This window comes from Globicephala melas, chromosome 17, assembly GCF_963455315.2.
Source record: "Globicephala melas chromosome 17, mGloMel1.2, whole genome shotgun sequence".
Lineage (NCBI taxonomy): Eukaryota > Metazoa > Chordata > Mammalia > Artiodactyla > Delphinidae > Globicephala > Globicephala melas.
In genome coordinates, this window is record NC_083330.1 from 71,647,162 (window position 1) to 71,664,545 (window position 17,384).

The 17,384-nt window shown below is 46.9% G+C and overlaps 1 protein-coding gene across 1 annotated transcript in view; it reads left to right on the forward strand.

The window, feature by feature from the left end:
* Positions 1 to 17,384, forward strand: part of TG (thyroglobulin) — a 241,822-nt gene that overhangs the window by 113,591 nt on the left and 110,847 nt on the right. The window contains exons 36-37 of the mRNA XM_030875854.2: positions 12,872 to 13,006; positions 14,726 to 14,890. Coding sequence (XP_030731714.2) covers positions 12,872 to 13,006; positions 14,726 to 14,890 — 300 coding nt within the window. The remainder of the gene's footprint in view (positions 1 to 12,871; positions 13,007 to 14,725; positions 14,891 to 17,384) is intronic.

The window sequence follows — 17,384 nt, forward strand, 5'->3', positions numbered from 1 at the left end:
CTGTGCCTCCAAATTTCTGCAATTTTCCCCAGCTCCCTGGGATCACTCACAATGACCCCAAGAAAGAGGAATTCAGATGCTCTCAGTAACCCATTTATCATGCCACCTCCCAGGTAGCCTTTGCATGTGGGTGGAATTTGGGGGGGTTCCACTTGACAGGAGTCAAACTTCCTAGAGAGAAATCAGATTCAATCTGAGCCTTTGAATTTCCACTAGGAATTTTGCTTGCAATGCATTTAGTGATTTGTCATGAGGACATGGACAGAGTATAGCTCCAAGTCTGGTTTCATGTGTATGCTTTTTTCTTAGACATTTCTCTAGAAGTGTCTTTGAAGTTAGCCGTGTAGAAGATGATTACTCACCAACCACAAGCTCATAATCTCAACAGATGCTGGACCATTTTCGATGTCTTTGAAAACCCCTGCCTGAGATGTACATGCCACTAAAGGGAACCAGTTTATGAGTCTGGAGTTGAGCCACGGGGAGAAAGGGGCAGCTGTGGCAGGGCGGGGATTGGGAGGGGGCAGCCTGGGTCAAGCTCTTGGCTTGCCCATCATGAGCTGTGACTTTAGCCAAGTTATTCCCCACCTCTGATCTTCAGTTTAGTCCCTTGCAAAATAGTAATAGTGATACAGTGAATGCACAGGTTGATGTCATTATTAAATATCACAGTGTAAGTGAAGATGTTTCACAAACTAGAATGCATCACGTAAACGTGAGATATTATGAAATCAAATGCCCATTACTTGCTTCCTATGTGATTAATTGATCAGCTAATTGATTTATTCAATAATTATTTACTGAGGTCTTGTGGTGTGAGAATAATTCTAGCGTTAATCTTTATAGAGATGAAAAAAGGATGAGTGTCTCATTTCTCCTTTATTAATTAAAGAGCTGTGTTCATTCACTCATTCATTACATATTTATGGACTGGGTGGCTCATGCGAAATTGTGATGACATTATTCCTGTTTAGCATGTAGATCCCTTAATAAATGCTAGCTACAGCTATATTGCTGTTTCTATTGTTAATATTTTTATATGCTCTCATGATAGGTCTTGGAGAATTAATGAAAACTAAGGCAGAGTCTTTGATCTCAAGATGCTCATAATTTTAACTGAGAAAAGAACATAAGTAAGTTTCGATGCAGCATATTAGTGGAACACTAGACATATTTAGAAGATACTTAGAGCAGAAGAAAAACTACGGCGGCGTGGTGGAGGAAGGAGTCTTTCAGAGGGGTTTCCAAGGGAAGTGACATCTGAGTTGGGTTTTGAAGGATGATACAAGCTCATCATATGCATAAACTGACTTCACTTTGTAAGTGTAAACAAGGGGAATAGTGAACAAAGTCAGACAACACAGAGTGTGTTGCTAGACGGCCAGATGTGAGTTTGGGGTGGTAGGAAGTGGACAGATGAGAGAAGTGTCTGGAGAAGCAGGCAAGGGAGGCAGCAGACAGAACGTGAGGAAACTTGGGGGCCGTGCATTTTGCTAGCAAATCAGATAAATGCATTTACCCCATCCACTTACAATGGTAGAATCTGAAATTTAGAGTTGAAACTAATATTCATTTTGACTTTTCTTCTATAATGACCTTTCTAGATGGACGTTCAGTCTACTGAAACACCAGGTGAGGATAACGTTGAACGTTTCAGGTCAGGTAGTCCCGTGGGTGGAGTGCCACTTCTCAAGATAGAGAATATAAGGAGGGGACCAGTTAAAGAGTGTGGGTGAGGATGGAAGTAAGATGTAAGTGTTCAGCTTTCAACATGCTGAGTTTGGGATGCTTCAGGGACATCTGCTTGGAGGTGTCTAGTGAGCACTGAGTATCTCAGCGTGAGGCTTGGGTGAAGGTCTGGCCTGGAGGTACATTTGATAATCACTGGCATGTCGGTAGTATTTTAAGTCATGGGGATCATGAGATCACCCACGGAGAGTGTGTAGGGTGCAAATAGTAAAGGTCAGGGACAGATCTCTGAGGAATCTCAGTTTTTAAGGGAAGAGCAGAAGAGAAGCCAGAAGAGCAGCTAGAAAGCTAGAAGGAGCACGTGGTGTCATGGAAACCAGGGGTGGGTCAAGTGGTCAGTAGCTTCAAGGAAGCTGGGGACTGCAAGCATTCACTGGGTTGGTCATGAAGAGTCCTTTGCAGATTTCACAAGGTGATGAGGGAAGAAACTACATAGTAGTGATTTGAGAAAATGGAAACTACAAACTTTCCCAAAAATCTTGGCTGTGAAGAAAAAGAAAGAGATTGACAGCTAAAAAAGGAACTGTAGAACATTCGTTAGTAACTATCACGTTTAGGCCATGAATCACCCACGAGAATGTATTGAAAACAACATACTCCTCCATACGCACCAAATTTTGCATGTATTTTCAGGGAAACGGACCCCCTTAAACCCAGACCCTAAGTTAAGAAACCTTGGGCTAGAGTAAAGGGTTGTTTTAATAATGGAGAAATGTGTGTACGTTTTTATGCAAAGAGTGAAGTGTCAGTGTTCAGGGGTAGACTGGGCATATAGGAGGGATGGGAGTGGGCCTGGATGGGGGGATAGTCGGTAGATGGATGTCCCTGAGGGGGTGAGGTCAAGCTCTCAAGCACCGATGGGGGAATTGGCTTCAAACAGCCACCCTTTCTCCGTTCAGGAGAAACAAAGAGGGAAAGATGGGATGGTTCGTAGAGAGTAGCTGGAGGGTGGGGAGTTGAAGCTGCTGCTGATGACGGTCCCTCTTTCTCTGGGCTGCAAGAAGTCAGGCACCTGCTGAGAGTGCAGGGGTCATGGTGATACCCAGGCCTGGGGAGAATGCAAGAGAGAGACGACTACATTGTCAGGCTGTGTTGAGACTTCATTGGAGGCTGAAGATCCAACAGTTGTAAAGGCGCCAATCTGTTTGTCTGTGGGTATTTCTTTAGCCGTACTCAGGCCAAGACAAGTTGCAGAGGCAGCAGGCCCATCAGATTAACCCAACGGGGAGGAAAGGGGGCTGAGGGCAGTGGCAGAAGGGAAGTTGAAATGATGGACCCCAACCGATCGGAGGCCTTGGTTTATGAGCCAGTGAAGATGGATAACATGGTGTGGAGGGTAAGAGAGTAGAAATCACAGTGAAGTTAAAGAGCTGGTTTTGATGGAATAAAGTACAGAAATGCTAGAAGGAAGGAGGATTGTGGGACGTAACAGCAAGTGTCCCTTAGACAAGTGGGATTTACAGGGTGACGGAGCTCAGTGCCGGGCCAGGGTTTGGGATGCGCTTGTGGAGGTACTTGGCTGGAATGAATGCAAGTACAGTTTTCTGGGATTAAAGAGGCCAGGAAACTGAGACCAGACTATGAAATAGGCCATCTACTTTCCCCATGGATGACAAAGTCCCCCAAGGTTTTAGCAGGATTTGGGATGAAGATGAAAATTACCAGCTGGCTGGCAAAGAATTTGAAGAATGTGGGAGAATGACCAGGCACCCCTAGTTGAGGATGAGAAGTACTAGAAGGTTTCATAGCTGGAAGATTGTGACTCAGAATGAGGGCAGGGGACATTATGGTAAGAACCCTTGTTTCCAGGACACAGCGGATAGGGAAGGATGAGAAAGGTTCGGGGATTCGCTGTGACAGCAGGCGGATGATTTCAGAGAGCTGGCAACTGCAGGAGGCTGGGTCAGGAGTCGGGGGAGACCACCTCCATGTCGAGAAGACAGGCAGGGCTTGGATTCTATCCTCGGGCTGGAGGGCAGCTCATGTCTGCCACCTTTTCATTCTACCAAATAAGAACCCTTTAAAAAAAAACAAAACAAACGAATCATTTTGTAAAAGGACATTAACATGCCAGGCTAGGAAGGAGAACTATCAACATGTCATAAAATTACAATACTTTACCTTCCAGATGGCATTTCCCAGATGGCTCCTCATTCCCGGAAAAAGTACAAAACTCCCTGTCGAGTTTCCTATTGGATTTTTGGTTCCCAGAATGTAGACCCTCCATCCGTCATGGTACATAGTGACTGAACCCCTGTCCCTTCTGGCTCTGCCTTCTGGCTTGGGGGTCGCAAACCACAGCCTGTAGTCTGTTTCTGTGCAAGACCTGTAAGCTTAGAATGTGACATAGAGAGAGATAACATGCAGCAGAGAATGAATGTGGCCAACAGTGCTTAAAATATTGACATTTACTATTCGGCTTCTAACAGAAACTTCTTGCTCACCCCTGTCCTAGCCTGAAGATGTGCTGTCTTCTCCATCCTTCCTCCCAAGCCCCTGAATCATCAGAGTGGGTCTTTTCTGGTCCTCCTGGGCCATATAACCAGACCTAACCCCCACTGTGCAACACTCTTGACCAGGAAAGTGTGGGGGTGGCAGCATTCCTATCAGTACTATTAATGCTCGTGTTTTGGTTGAAAATGCCCTGTTTTACAAGTAACAGCGTGTCCGCCCTTGTACATTCAGCAACACGGCAGAGCTAGAAGCTCTGGTTTTGGGGGTCAACACACAGGGGGTAAATCTTTAATAAATGTTACTGAGTGCTTGTTATGCTCCAAGCAGTTTGTAGGCATCAATCCATTCAGCCCTCACCCTCACCGTGTGTCCAAGCCCACTGACTTTTTATGCCACGACACACACTGGGGACAACGATATGGCGTTGGGAAAACCAGATGGGAGGACGGCACAGCTGCTTCCACCCCTCCCCTCAGGGAGGCTAGAAGGATCAGTAGCAAGCTGTAACCCTTAGCATATGGGAAACCCTCTCTGTGACTCAGGTGACATCAGGTGACACGACTATTCCAGTTTACAGAGTACGATTTACCCCATGTTGGAGCTGGCAGTGGGCAGAGTTGGGATTTGGGCAGGCAGGGTGCTCCCAGAGTGGTCCCTCCTTAAAATGTGCACACAGTCGTGGCCAGGACAGCCATGCACATGGCTGTGTGTGGATTAAATGAAACAACACACATAGCACATCGCAGTGCATCTGGCAAATAGGAAATGGTTGGTAAACATTAGCCATGGTAATATGTGTTATTTGACATGATAAGAATTATCATTACAATCAGCATTTCTATGCAACACAGGGGTACAGCAGGCTCTCTGTGAATCAAAGAATGGATGTTTTTACTGGATAGTCACTCACTGTATTAGTTCGGGCTATGTAACAAAATACCACAATCTGGGGGTTTAAACAACAGAAATTTATTCTCTCCCAGTTCTGGAGGCTGGTTGTCCAAGATCAAGGTACTGGCAGGGTGGGTTCCTTCTGAGGGCTGTGAGTGAAGGATCTGTTCTGGAACCCTCTCCTTGGCTTGTAGATGGTAGTTTTCTCCCTGTGTCTGCATGTCATCTTCCTTTAATGTCCATTTCTATGTCTAAATTCTCTCTTTTTATGAGGACACCAGTCCTTTTGGATTAGGGACCATTCTGATGATCTCATTTTAACTCGATTACCTCTGTAAAGGCCCTATGTCCAAATAAGATCACGTTTGGAGGTGCTAGGGGTTAGGATGAATTTGAAGTGTGAATCTTGGGCTTGAGGGGGCACAATTCAACCCACAGTACTCACTGCCATCCCTCTGCTAAGCTCTGGAGGTGCAAAGTTAAAGACGAAAGCATGCTTCCTGGATAGCTCAAAAATAGGTATTTGGAGGCTGAACAGAGGTAAATACGTCTCTGGGTATTTTTCTAGTGTTACAAATGTTAAAACGGTTCCAGTAGGGTCTGCTATGTCAGGCATTTCTCTCTGAAGGTATGCTAGACCAACAGCTAGCTCTGGTCACATTTTCATCTCTCAAATAGTTGCAAAATAACAAGGGACATCTTTTTTCTTCTTTCTGTTATCAAAGGAACATCTAGGGTTTTGGGTTTTTTTTTTTTGAGTGTTAATGAGGGTAAAAATAGACCAGTGTGACGTGGTTCTCACTTGAAAGACGGTGTCTGGTGAGAAATCAGGTTGTCTGAGTCTTGGTCTCATCCAATAATGACAGCACACAAGTGTCTTCTACCAGCGAGAGCTTGTGGCCGTAAAGCTGAGAAAGCAGCATTAGTGAGCCTGTTATACTCTGCTGACTCCAAGGTCACGGAGGCTTGCTGGTGCCTGAAATGTTTTCCTGTGTGAAAGACCTTTCCTGCTGAAAGGCTTCAAAGCGTTGATGTTTTCTCCCCCGGCCGGCCTGGGCATGGAAACCACCTCCAGTATTTCCTCAAGCTCTTTCGACGTTCAGCACCTATCCCTTCGATAAGCCTTGAGGAGCAGAAAGGAATTCCTCTTGGTTCTGATTGCAAGAAGAACAGTAAGAATCCTGGATTCTTTTCAGTGCTTTAGAGTGTCTGCTTGTTATCTTCATTCTTGGTGATTCTTAAGAAAATCACATTGATCTTTTCATTTAAAAAATGGCTCTGTGATTATTTGAACGTTGGAGAGAAGGTCAGGCATTTGTGACTGGCTTGACATTTCTGCACTTTGATCTGATTAAAAAACTTTGAAAGGCTCTTCCCCACCCCCACCGTTTTTCAAATGAGAGAGAGGAGGGCCAGAGTGGGAACTTACCCTTGGTTACTTACCCAGCCAGCAAGCGGGAGACCTGTTCCTCCTGTCTTAACACAGGTCTGTAGTTCCGTGGGTGTTTGTTTTTTGTTTTGTTTTGTTTTAGCTATTTTTAACAGCTGGAATTACTCTCTCTGGGCCTTGAAATCAAAATCAAACATTTCTTTCTTTAACTGATATCCGTGTGGAAAGGAACAAAGGAAGGCAAGAAGACAGGCAAGAAAAGAGGAAGAAAGGAAGGAAGGGAGAGAGGAAGGAAAGGGAATTAAACACAGTTTTCAATATATTGGTGGAAATTTTCAAACATATTTTAGTCTAGTGATTTTTTTTAAGCTGAGTCTACATTAAAAGGGAATAATGCTGCCTGGAAGGGAATGGAAGTACCTTGATATCACCCCAAGGCCTGCCTGTACCAAGGTTGCAGGCCATGCTGCCCCTCTCATTCCCTCCCCTCGGCCCTGCCCACCCTCAGCAATGCTTAGGTGTACAGGGCAACCTAATGGCACAAGGCTGTCCCGGGTTCAAATGCTGGCTCACTACCTTTTAGCTGTGTGGCCTTGGGCAAGTCATTGGCCCTCTCTGGCCCTCATTCACTTTCCTCTTCTGTAAAATAGGGATAATGTTGTCCATCTCAGCACTGTACTGTAAGACAGAATCAGATCATCTTGAATTTGCCAGCCCACTAGATGGTAGCCTGTCTGTCCCCATCACAGAGGTAAGGGCTGTGTGACATGGGTGAGTCTCTCTTCCCTTCAGGGTCACCCTTTCCTCTCTGCTCATGGACAGGCAGGGCCACGTTCTTCTGAAGGCGTGTTTCCTCCAAGGTCTTCAGACCTGTTGGTGAACTATTTCATATGTAGGTTGTTTACAGTATGAAAGAGTCATCAAGATTCCACACCATAACACAGGTTTGTGTCAAGGGCTGAGAGGGAGTGCATTTGCTGCTGGGAAGGAGGTCCCAGGCTACAGCCAGGCAGATGGAAACCATGCTGGCAGGGTCTGAGACCAGGCTCTACCCTGTGACCTTGGGGGGTGCCCGGTGACCTTGGGGAGTGCCCTGTGACTCTTCCTCCCAGTGGCTCATTGCCTCATCTGTTATGACTAGGATGGATCTGAGTTAACATAAGTAACTCAAATTATGTAGTAAAGCAACATCTCTTTCTCCTTATGATTGTACAGTGTGTTTGGTGTATGGGTGACCATGGCAAGCACCCAGGCCCACCATGTGAAAGTGAGAGGGGTGTGATGTAGCTGAAGACCTCAGCAGCCTCGCCCTGTTACCCCGAGGACATCGGGCAGTGGGTGTCGTAATCAGATTTGGAGGTGACCCTGGTCGCAGTGTGTCGATGGCCTGAGAAGGGATGAGGGGGCCGGTGACAGGGAGGCCCGTTTGGGTCTCAGTAACTGGAGCATTTGAAGTGAAATTGATGAGGCCAGAATCTAGGTGGAAAAGAAAGGACAGTTCCCAGAGGGGCTGAGGAGGCAGAATTGCCAGGACAAAGTGAGGGAGAAGGTGATGAAGATGGTGGGACTTCTGGGTTGGGCAACAGGGTGGGTGGTGGATGCAGTCCCTGAGGAAAGAAAGAGCACGGTGTGGGAGCAAAGAGCAGGATGGAGAGAGGGGGCGGCGATGGGTTCATCTGGGGTGTGCTGGGCTCACAAAACCTTGCAATGCTGCTGTTTCCGAAAGTTGCTGTATTCAGCAGCAGGCCTCCTGGTCGGGCACGCGGCCTGCGTCCACTGTGCTAATGCCTGACCAGGAGTTCCAGGGCTGGAGGCAGGAAGGGAGATGCTGACAGAGGCCCTCCTGGGCAGGGACAAGGCTGGGGTGAGGGGATGAGGCGAATTCAGGAGGAAGGTTTTGAAATCACCAGCAGTGATTTGTGCTCCCTTACCCCTTAGAGAACTTCCCCCAGCACCTCAGTCAGGCTCCTACCTCTATAGTTTCAAAAAGACAGTGACCCAAACACAGCAAGAACTGAGCAACTCGGCCCAGAGAGAATGGGAGCAGCTGATTTCGCTAATCCTACCCCGAGCGGGCTCTGTGCAGCTCACACACAGTAGCTCATTCATTCCCATTGACAATCTTAGAAGAGAGCATCTGGTAATATACCCATTTTACTGATGAGGAAACTGAAGCTCAGAGAGGGTGAGTGGTTTGCCCAGAGTCACAGAGCTGTTAAGTGGAGGAGCTGAGATAAACTCCTGGAACCTGACTTCTTAAGCAAGTACGTGTCATTTATGCCATCATGAGTTACAGCTGCTGGATGGCATGTATTCCCTAAGACTGGAATCTACTGTGGGCCTGTTTCCAAAGCAGCCACAGAGATATGAGCCTGAGCTTCAACTACGTCTGTGAGTTACATTCAGAGTAGGTTCAGGTCCTGTTAGAAAATAAATACACACAAATACATAGCTTTCCTTTCGGTAAACTGTAACCATTTAAAAAATATAATGGGAAACAATCCCATTCCATTCTTAATGACACCGAAAATTAAACAGAATAAAATTAAAAATCTTTTTCTCAAATCAATTTTTCCAAATAACATCCACAAAATGTTTTCTTGAAACTTGACAAAGTGATTTTCAATTTCATCTGGTAAATAAACAACCAAAAAATATTTTTAAAGGAAAAATAATGTGGGAAAACTTTTACCATTTGACAATAGAATATAGTATAAAGTGACTCTAGTTTAAGCAGTTTGGGAATAGAGCCAGAATTAGCAGAGATGAATGAAAAAGAATTGGTACTCACCAAAGAAAACTTATTTACATATAAGGACTTAATATATGATAAACGTGGCATTTCAAATTCAAGGGTAAGTGATTTTCTTATTTATTTATTTAGCTAGTTATTGGCCACACTGGGCGGCTTGTGGCATCTTACTTCCCTGACCAGGGATTGAACCCAGACCACGCAGTGAAAGTGTTGAGTCCTAACCACTGGACTGCCAGGGAACACCAAAGATTTTCTTTTTTAAATAAGTGATGTGGACAATGCAGTCTGTAAAATATATTTTAAACAAAGGAAGAAAAAACTAATTAACAAACCACAGATGGTGCATTTCGGAGCAGACTATCCCTTTGGGTGAGTCTGAAAGCTGTCACCATCTCATTCACCCGGAGAGGAGGTCTGCCTTGGAGTAAACCGTGGATTCTGAAGCTGAAGGACGGGGCTCAAGCCCAAGCACTGCCGCTTATCAGCTAAGCACTTTGGGTGTGTTTACTGGGTCTGTTTCCTCATCTGTAAAACGCGCACAGTAGTGATGCCCACAGCATGGGTTATCGTGAACGTTAAACAGCAATGGTATTGCGAGGTTCTTGGCAAATTAGTAAACTCCTGTGAAATGCTACCGAGATCGCCCAGCTTTCGTGCTTCACTATGCTTTTGCATTCACAAAGCACTTGTCCTCAGAATTTTCATGAGATGCGTGTGGAACCCCAGATGTTAGATTCTGCATGGCAGCAATGGCTCATCCGGGGGTCCTGCCAGCCAGGGGAGGGGGACAGTTGTGGGGTGTGGCAGAGAGCTGACTCCAGGTCCTGGGATGGCGACAGATGAGCTGACTCTCACTTTGGAGGTGAAATTCACCCTTTAATTAGAACGCTTTCCCCCAGACATCAACCTAAATAAAGGTGGAGGGCAGCCAAGGCTTCCATTTTAAGACCATAATTGGCAAGTTCCGTCCTGAAATCCCATCATAACTCTTCTCTGAAATTGCAGTGTGCTCACCATCTAAAAATATGCACCTCGGTTTGGCCATGTTGCAAAAATGCCACTTGTAATGACCATGAAAATAGCAACACGTGGAGGATGCTTAAGGAAATGAAAGCCCAGGGTCTCTTACAGGGAAGCCAGGTCCCAAGTTCAGAAATACACGGCTCCAGATTCTGAGGGTGGCCCTGCAGCTCTAGGACAGGTGTGGGGTTTTCACTTCCTCTTGCTGAGTCCACGCGAAATCTGGTTGCATTATTTGGCCACTTCTCTGGGTAAACCTTTTTTCTCGCTCTCTTTTTCTTTACTTTCTTCCTTCCTTTTTTTTTTTTTTTTTTTTTTGTCTATAAACAATGTTAAATTTATTAACAAAAGTCCCCTCACAGAGCAAACTTCAGATCTAGGTAGTTTCACTGATGAATTTTATCAAAGAATTCCATTCTTTCTCTTTCTTTCTTTCTTTCTTTCTTTCTTTCTTTCTTTCTTTGAAAAGAAGGGTGGTGGTGCTAGATCCTTTTGCTACTTTATTTACCATTCTAATTTTAGTGATGCTCAGTGCTCTGGTGTCAAACACAAGTTCAAGATAAAAATGACAGTCTTTCCCATATAGCTAAGAGCATGATGCTGTCAAAGACAACGACCTTTTCCTACCTGGGGATAATTTTCTGGAGAGGATGCTCAGCTCTGTAGGAAGCTCAGAGGGATGGAAGGAGCCCTGGTTTAGAGCCAGGAGGCCTGGGTCTGTCTCTGGCTTGGTCACTGTCCAGCTCAGCATTCTTGGAAAGTCACATACCTCTTCCAGCTTCCGACTCCTTATCTGTGAAGGAGGCATTAGAGTCCCTTCCCCACCCCGATCTGGGGCGCTGCGAGGATCAAACACGATGATGTTTTACAGACAAGGAAACTGAGATGATGGCGTATCACCCCCAAAGGGCTTGGGCGATAAGTACCGGCACTTTGTAAAATGTGAAATGTTACACCTAAGATTGCCACTGTGTTTTGCTAGCACAAAGTAGACACTCACAAATATTTGTCATAAGGGTAAACTGCTACTGTCTTCCGGAAAAAAAAAAAAAAGTCAAAGACAGAAAGAAAAAATAAGTAGATAAATAGATTTTCTCCATTAACTATCAGTGCTGTACCCACTGAACGGTTCCATACAGTATTCTGGTATTAGCACTCCCCAGTGGTCACGGAGGCCTATTCTGGGAGGTGGCATCGTGCCTAGTTTGATGCCATTTGTGGACAGAATAATGCACTCATCCCCCTGGACCCACAGTCCTTCCTCACGGTGGAAGCTTAAGCCCCCCGTGCAGGGTCGCCTCTGTCCTCACAGGGACACAGGTGCTCTGGCAGATTTCTTTGCCTCTGCCAAGCGTCTCTGTGGCAGCCACAAGCAGGTGTCCCTCCCTCTCGCCATGACAGCATGTCCTGTGCGAGGACTGGGAAGCAGCAGAGTAGGGCAATGGGAGGCACAGGCTTTCTGGATGCAGAGACCTGCTTTCCATCTTTCCACTCCGAAAGCACAGAACGCTCTCGGGCAAAGCCGTTTCCACATCCCTGTGACTCATTCATTGTCTTCATCTTTTAAAGAGGAGGTCTTAGCTGAGGTTTTCCAGGAAACAGACTCTGAGATGCAGATTTGCATATGCAGAAAGTTCAGTGCTCAGTGCTCTTGGGCAGTGCTCAGTGCTCTTGGGAGAAACACCTGTAAGGAAGCGAGGGGGCAGAATTGGGCAGGGGGAGAAGTAAAACATTGATGCAAACCAAACAATGGCCGCATTGACGGCCTCAGTGAGCTGTGAAGCTGGGCCGGCCCTTGGGAGTTGGACCATCTTGAGGCAAGGGGGCTGGGCCTTGGTATACCCACAGGGACTAGTTTGGGGATGAAGGCTGACCCTGTGGAGGGGAGGCAGCTAGCCTAGACCTAGGTAGCTCCTAGAGAGAGACTCAGCTGGGAGCCCCGGCCATAAGCCTCCAGCAGCTGGGAAATGAGAGCCTTGGTCCTGCAGGCAGCCAGGCAGCACATCACAAAGTACCACATAAGGAACACTGACGAGCCTGTTATTATCATGGTTACTAGCGTTATTCTGACTTTTGCATTATAACAACTGTACTACAGTGTTTGTCTTGTCGTTTCACATTCTCTCCCTTCTGCTGTGAGCTGCTCAATAGAAACGCCCATGCTTTGGTTGCTTTGGTTGCTTTGTTCTTCACCTCTGTATCCCTAGACTTGAGCACGGGACCTTGGCTCATATAAAAAAAAAAAAAAAAAAAACTCTTAAAAATCATAGTAGAATGGAGAGATGGATAAAGAAATGGGGTCACAGGGCTTCCCTGGTGGCGCAGTTGTGGAGAGTCTGCCTGCCAATGCAGGGGACACGGGTTCGTGCCCCGGTCCGGGAGGATCCCACGTGCCGCGGAGCGGCTGGGCCCGTGAGCCATGGCTGCTGAGCCTGGCGCGTCCGGAGCCTGTGCTCCGCAAAGGGAGAGGCCACAACAGTGAGAGACCCGTGTACCGCAAAAAAAAAAAAAAGAAAAAGAAATGGGGACGGAGACCACCAGGAGGGAGCCCTTGGGCACCCTTTGAGGGCATCGGATGGCACTCCACTAACTGTCCCTGCTTTCCCTCCTAGTCGCTCTGGACTCGTGGCAGTCCCTGGCCCTCTCTTCAGTAGTTGTTGATCCATCCATCCGGAACTTTGATGTTGCCCACATCAGCACCGCTGCCACGGGTGACTTCTCTGCTGCCCGAGACCGCTGTTTGTGGGGTAAGGGGAGTTTCCACCTCCAGGTAGGGGGTTGATTGGGACGGGACCCCTCTCACACAAGTGCTCCTCAAGATTCTGACCTCAAAAACACATAGGAGACCCCGAGATCACCTGGGGTGCCTGGCCGGAAGGACCTCACCTCGGGGAGAAGGCCCTGGCGGGGGGACTCTGCTCTGTAGTCTCATCATCTTCCTGCAGGGTTGGCCATGGTCACGGTTTCCAAGGGGCTAAGCCAGCCAGAAAATGCGCAACATTGAACCCGGTCAGAGGAAGATCAGAGGGAGGACCTAGGGGGTTAGTCTGAGATGGAGATGCATGGAAGCTGTGACGGCTGTCCTCAGATTACAGGTGGGCCGTCGTGGCCAGGAGGAAGGATATTGTTCTGGCCAAGCTCATGGGGCAAGCAAAGGCCTATGGGTAAAACTCAAATTTCAAGAGACATTTTTCAGTGCAATATGAAGAACTTCCTAATAGGCAAAGCTGTCCACGGATGCATACTTCCTTTACAGGGTTTCAGTCACTGGTATTTAAACAAAAGCTAGGTGACCATATGATCAGAATGTTCTGCAAAGGCTTCACCTTGTGAAAGAGGCCAAGATTGGGTAACATTTACACTTTTCAATTCTGAGATTACATGGATCCTCTCCCCTACAAGGTTGGATAACAATATGTGCATATTACAGCCAGGGCCACCATGTATGGTTGTATAGGTTGTACATCACGCAATTCTGGGTGGTGCCACAGCACAGAGACTGGGCTATGAATAAGGCCTTTAGGCAATGCACAACTTGCTCAATCAAATGAAGCAGCACTACTTTCAGAGCTGTTTTTAGGACTGAATACCCTAATGCCATGAATCTTTTAAACAGTCTAGTGCATGACCTGGTACCCATGGAAAAGGACATAACCCCTGACGGAAGGTGGTGGGTGTGATGGGATTGGGGAGGCAGAGGGAGACGAGGCTGAAGAGGAAGGCAAGGGCTGGAGCGTGAAGAGCCTTGTCTGCTACGACTTCAATCGGAGAATGACAAGAGCATGTTTGTGAATAAATAACCAACCAACATCCGGACTATTGTGTGGAAAATAGATTGATGGGAGGGTTGGGTCCTCCACCACCACTATTTTATTCCCAGCCGCTAGCACTGGGCCTGGTGTTTAAATGAAGAAGTGAGTGTGTGTATAGATGGATGCAGGCACGCATCATTGGATGGGTGAATGGATGGTGCATGGGTGAATGTACAGATTCATGAGGCACGATTGGATGGAAGGATGGCTAGCTGGCTTACCCCCTTGGAAACTTTGACTTTGGGCTGACCCTGAAGGGGGATGAGGAGACTGCAGCAGAGAGCCCACCCAGGGTCTTCTCTCCCAGGTTAATTATTTCCTGCTGGGCATCCCAGGTTATCTTGGGATGAATGGAAGCGGGGGTGGGTGGATGATACACAGATTTATGGATGTGAAATTGCATGGATGGATGGAGGGATGATGCTTGGATAGATGGAGGGTTGCATGCATGGATTCGTGGATGCATGATTAGATGGTAGCATAGGTGGATGGATGGATGGAGGGATGGATGATGGATTCATGGATGCAGGATTAGATGGTAGCATAGATGGATGGATGGAGGGATGGATGGATGATGGATTCATGGATGCAGGATTGGATACATGACTGCGGTGATCTCTCAGGCCCAAGCCCCACTCATCTCCTCCTCCACAGAATGCTCCCATCACCAGGCCTGCCTTGTCACCACTCTGCAAACCCAACCTGGCGTTGTGAGGTGTATGTTCTATGCTGATACCCAGAGCTGCACACACAGCCTGCAGGCCCAAAACTGCCAACTTCTGCTCCGTGAAGAGGCCACCCACATCTACCGGAAGCCAAGTAAGTGCTGGCCTGTGTCTTTGCAGCCATTCCTGAGGGCCTGAGTGTGGCTGGGAGGGACTGTCCGAGCACCTGGTGACTCATGGGCAGTGGCTTTTGAGGTTCTTAAGGGAAAGTCAGTCAGAGTCATCCTAGGCTCTGTGGCACTCACATGGGATGGACTGAAGGAAGGTGAAAAACCCTACTTCTGACCTAGAACTTCTCTGCACTGCCTTTATTCATTACTTCCTTTGAGTTATAGAAGCCATTTTGGCCTTTGCATTTCTGAGTAAAATAATTAAATAGATCACTTTTTAACTACTATTTTAGAATTTAGAAAGTTGTTTCACATGCCTTATCCCATTTGATACTCACACTATCCTGTGAGGTGGCAAGATAAGGGTTTTATCCCCGTCTGAGAGATCAGGAGACTCTGGCCCAGGGAAGTTAAGTTATTTCTCTGATTTCACACAGCTAGCGACGACAGAACGGGGACTTGGAGCCAGACCTCCTATCTCTAGAGGCAGTCCTCTCCCGTAAAACCGCATCGCCTGAAGACCACACAACAGTGCCCGGAGAGAGCAGCTGCTTCCAGCTCGGTTTAGTTTAGAAACATTGAATAACGTGCTATTATGTGCCAGCCCTTGTGTTAGGTGCTGGGGATACAGGGGTGAAGCAAGCAAGGAGAGAGCAGCATATAAGTGCATCCCTAAGTGAACTAATAAGAGCTGTGGAACAGGAAACATGGGAATCGAGGGCCTGGGGGACACACCTCCCCCATTAAACATGCTTATGGGATGAAATGAATAATTTTTTAGAAATGTTGGCCATGTCTGCCATCTTATCTTCAAGAGCAGATGTCAGCAAACTCCCTCTGTAAAGGGCCAGATAATAAATATTTTAGGCTTTACAGCCACAAGTCTCTGTTCCAGCTACTCAGCTCTACTGTTGTAGCAGGAAAGCGGCCACAGACAACAACAAATCCACAGGCATGGCTGTGTGCCAATAAAACTTTATTTACAAAACCAAGTAGCAGTGGGATTTGGGCCCACCCTGTGCTTGAGCATTAACGGTCCTTCAGGCCTGTCTGGATCCAGTGACGTCTCCTCTGCCCCCTCCTGCACCTCAGCCTTTAGATCCGGAGAGGGCCCCCAGGGCTGGGAGTGCTTTGATTCCTGTAAACTGAGGTCTTGGGCCCTTAATCTCAAGGCTTGTCTTCTCTCAGGACGTTTATGTCATTCAGTGAGTTAGACAGATTTCACCCATAGTGTAGCTAATCTGCATGGTAGTCCTGCTGAGAAATGCCTTCACTTCGAGGTCTGAGTTCTGTAAAAGAAATCCGACTGCTTCTCTCCTAATTCTGTGTGTCTCAAATTCAATGTGAAATGCTCACTTTCCAGCAGAAGATGCACGCCCACATTTATCTACATAGATGTTATTGGTTTGCACCTAATGTATATGTAGAGCTACAGATAACTTTCTTAATCCAGAGAGTCACAGGGCCTAAATATGTGGGTATTCTGAAAAGAAGCCACATTTCTGCAGAAGATTCCAAAGGGAGAAATGCACATCAAATGTTTTCCCCATGTTGGATCTCTTTCAGTCTGGGATTCACGGGGCAGCCTCTGGAGGGAGGCTTAAATACCACCATCTGTGGGAAAGCAGGCTTGCCTTCCCTCGAAATGCTTTAGCTTTTACATTTTCTGTCTTCGCTCCCTGCTTCAGATGCTGCCACATTGGTGAAATGTGGCTGTTTCCTGCAGAGCTGACCTCAGATGGTTTGCTCCTTTAGCGCCCACAGTCCTGAATGCTGGCCGGAGAGCCTGTGATTTGCAATTGAAACAGGAAATCTTGTGAGAAGGAAAGAACCGTGGGAGTGAGAGCAGTCATGATTTGTGATCAAGGCCAGATTACAAATCGGCAACTGTTTCCATCCTGAGTTTCCATTTTGAGTTCTAACTCACATGCCAGTGTTTATGCAACAGAGAAGTTTTCACTCACTGTTTCCTTCCTTCCTTCCTTCCTTCCTTCTTCCTTCCTTCCTTCCTTCCTTCCTTCCTCCCTCCCTCCCTCCCTCCCTCCCTCTTTCCCATTCACTCATTCATGTGTTGATCTCCTGTCATTTGCCAGGCACTGGGCTTGGGACATTACAGGCGTTGTGTCATTTATTCCTAACATCTTTGCATTGTAGGGACTGCTACTGTTCCTATTTTGCAGATGGGAAAATTGAGGATGAGAAGAATTATAGAGGTTTTCTAAAGTAGCTGGTCCATAACACAAAACACAGACCTGCTGGACTCCTCAGACCATCCGTTGTTTCCTCCTCACCACATTGACCCTCAGTGGCCTGGAAGTCATGAATGCACATCACGCCAGGGAGTCTCGGCCTCGGCACCACTGACAGCTGGGAGCAGAAGGCTCATTGTGGGGACCTATCTTCTCTATTGCAGGATGTTTAGCAGCTTCTCTGGCCTCTGCCCTATGAGATATCAGTAGCTAGTATCTCTCCCCAACC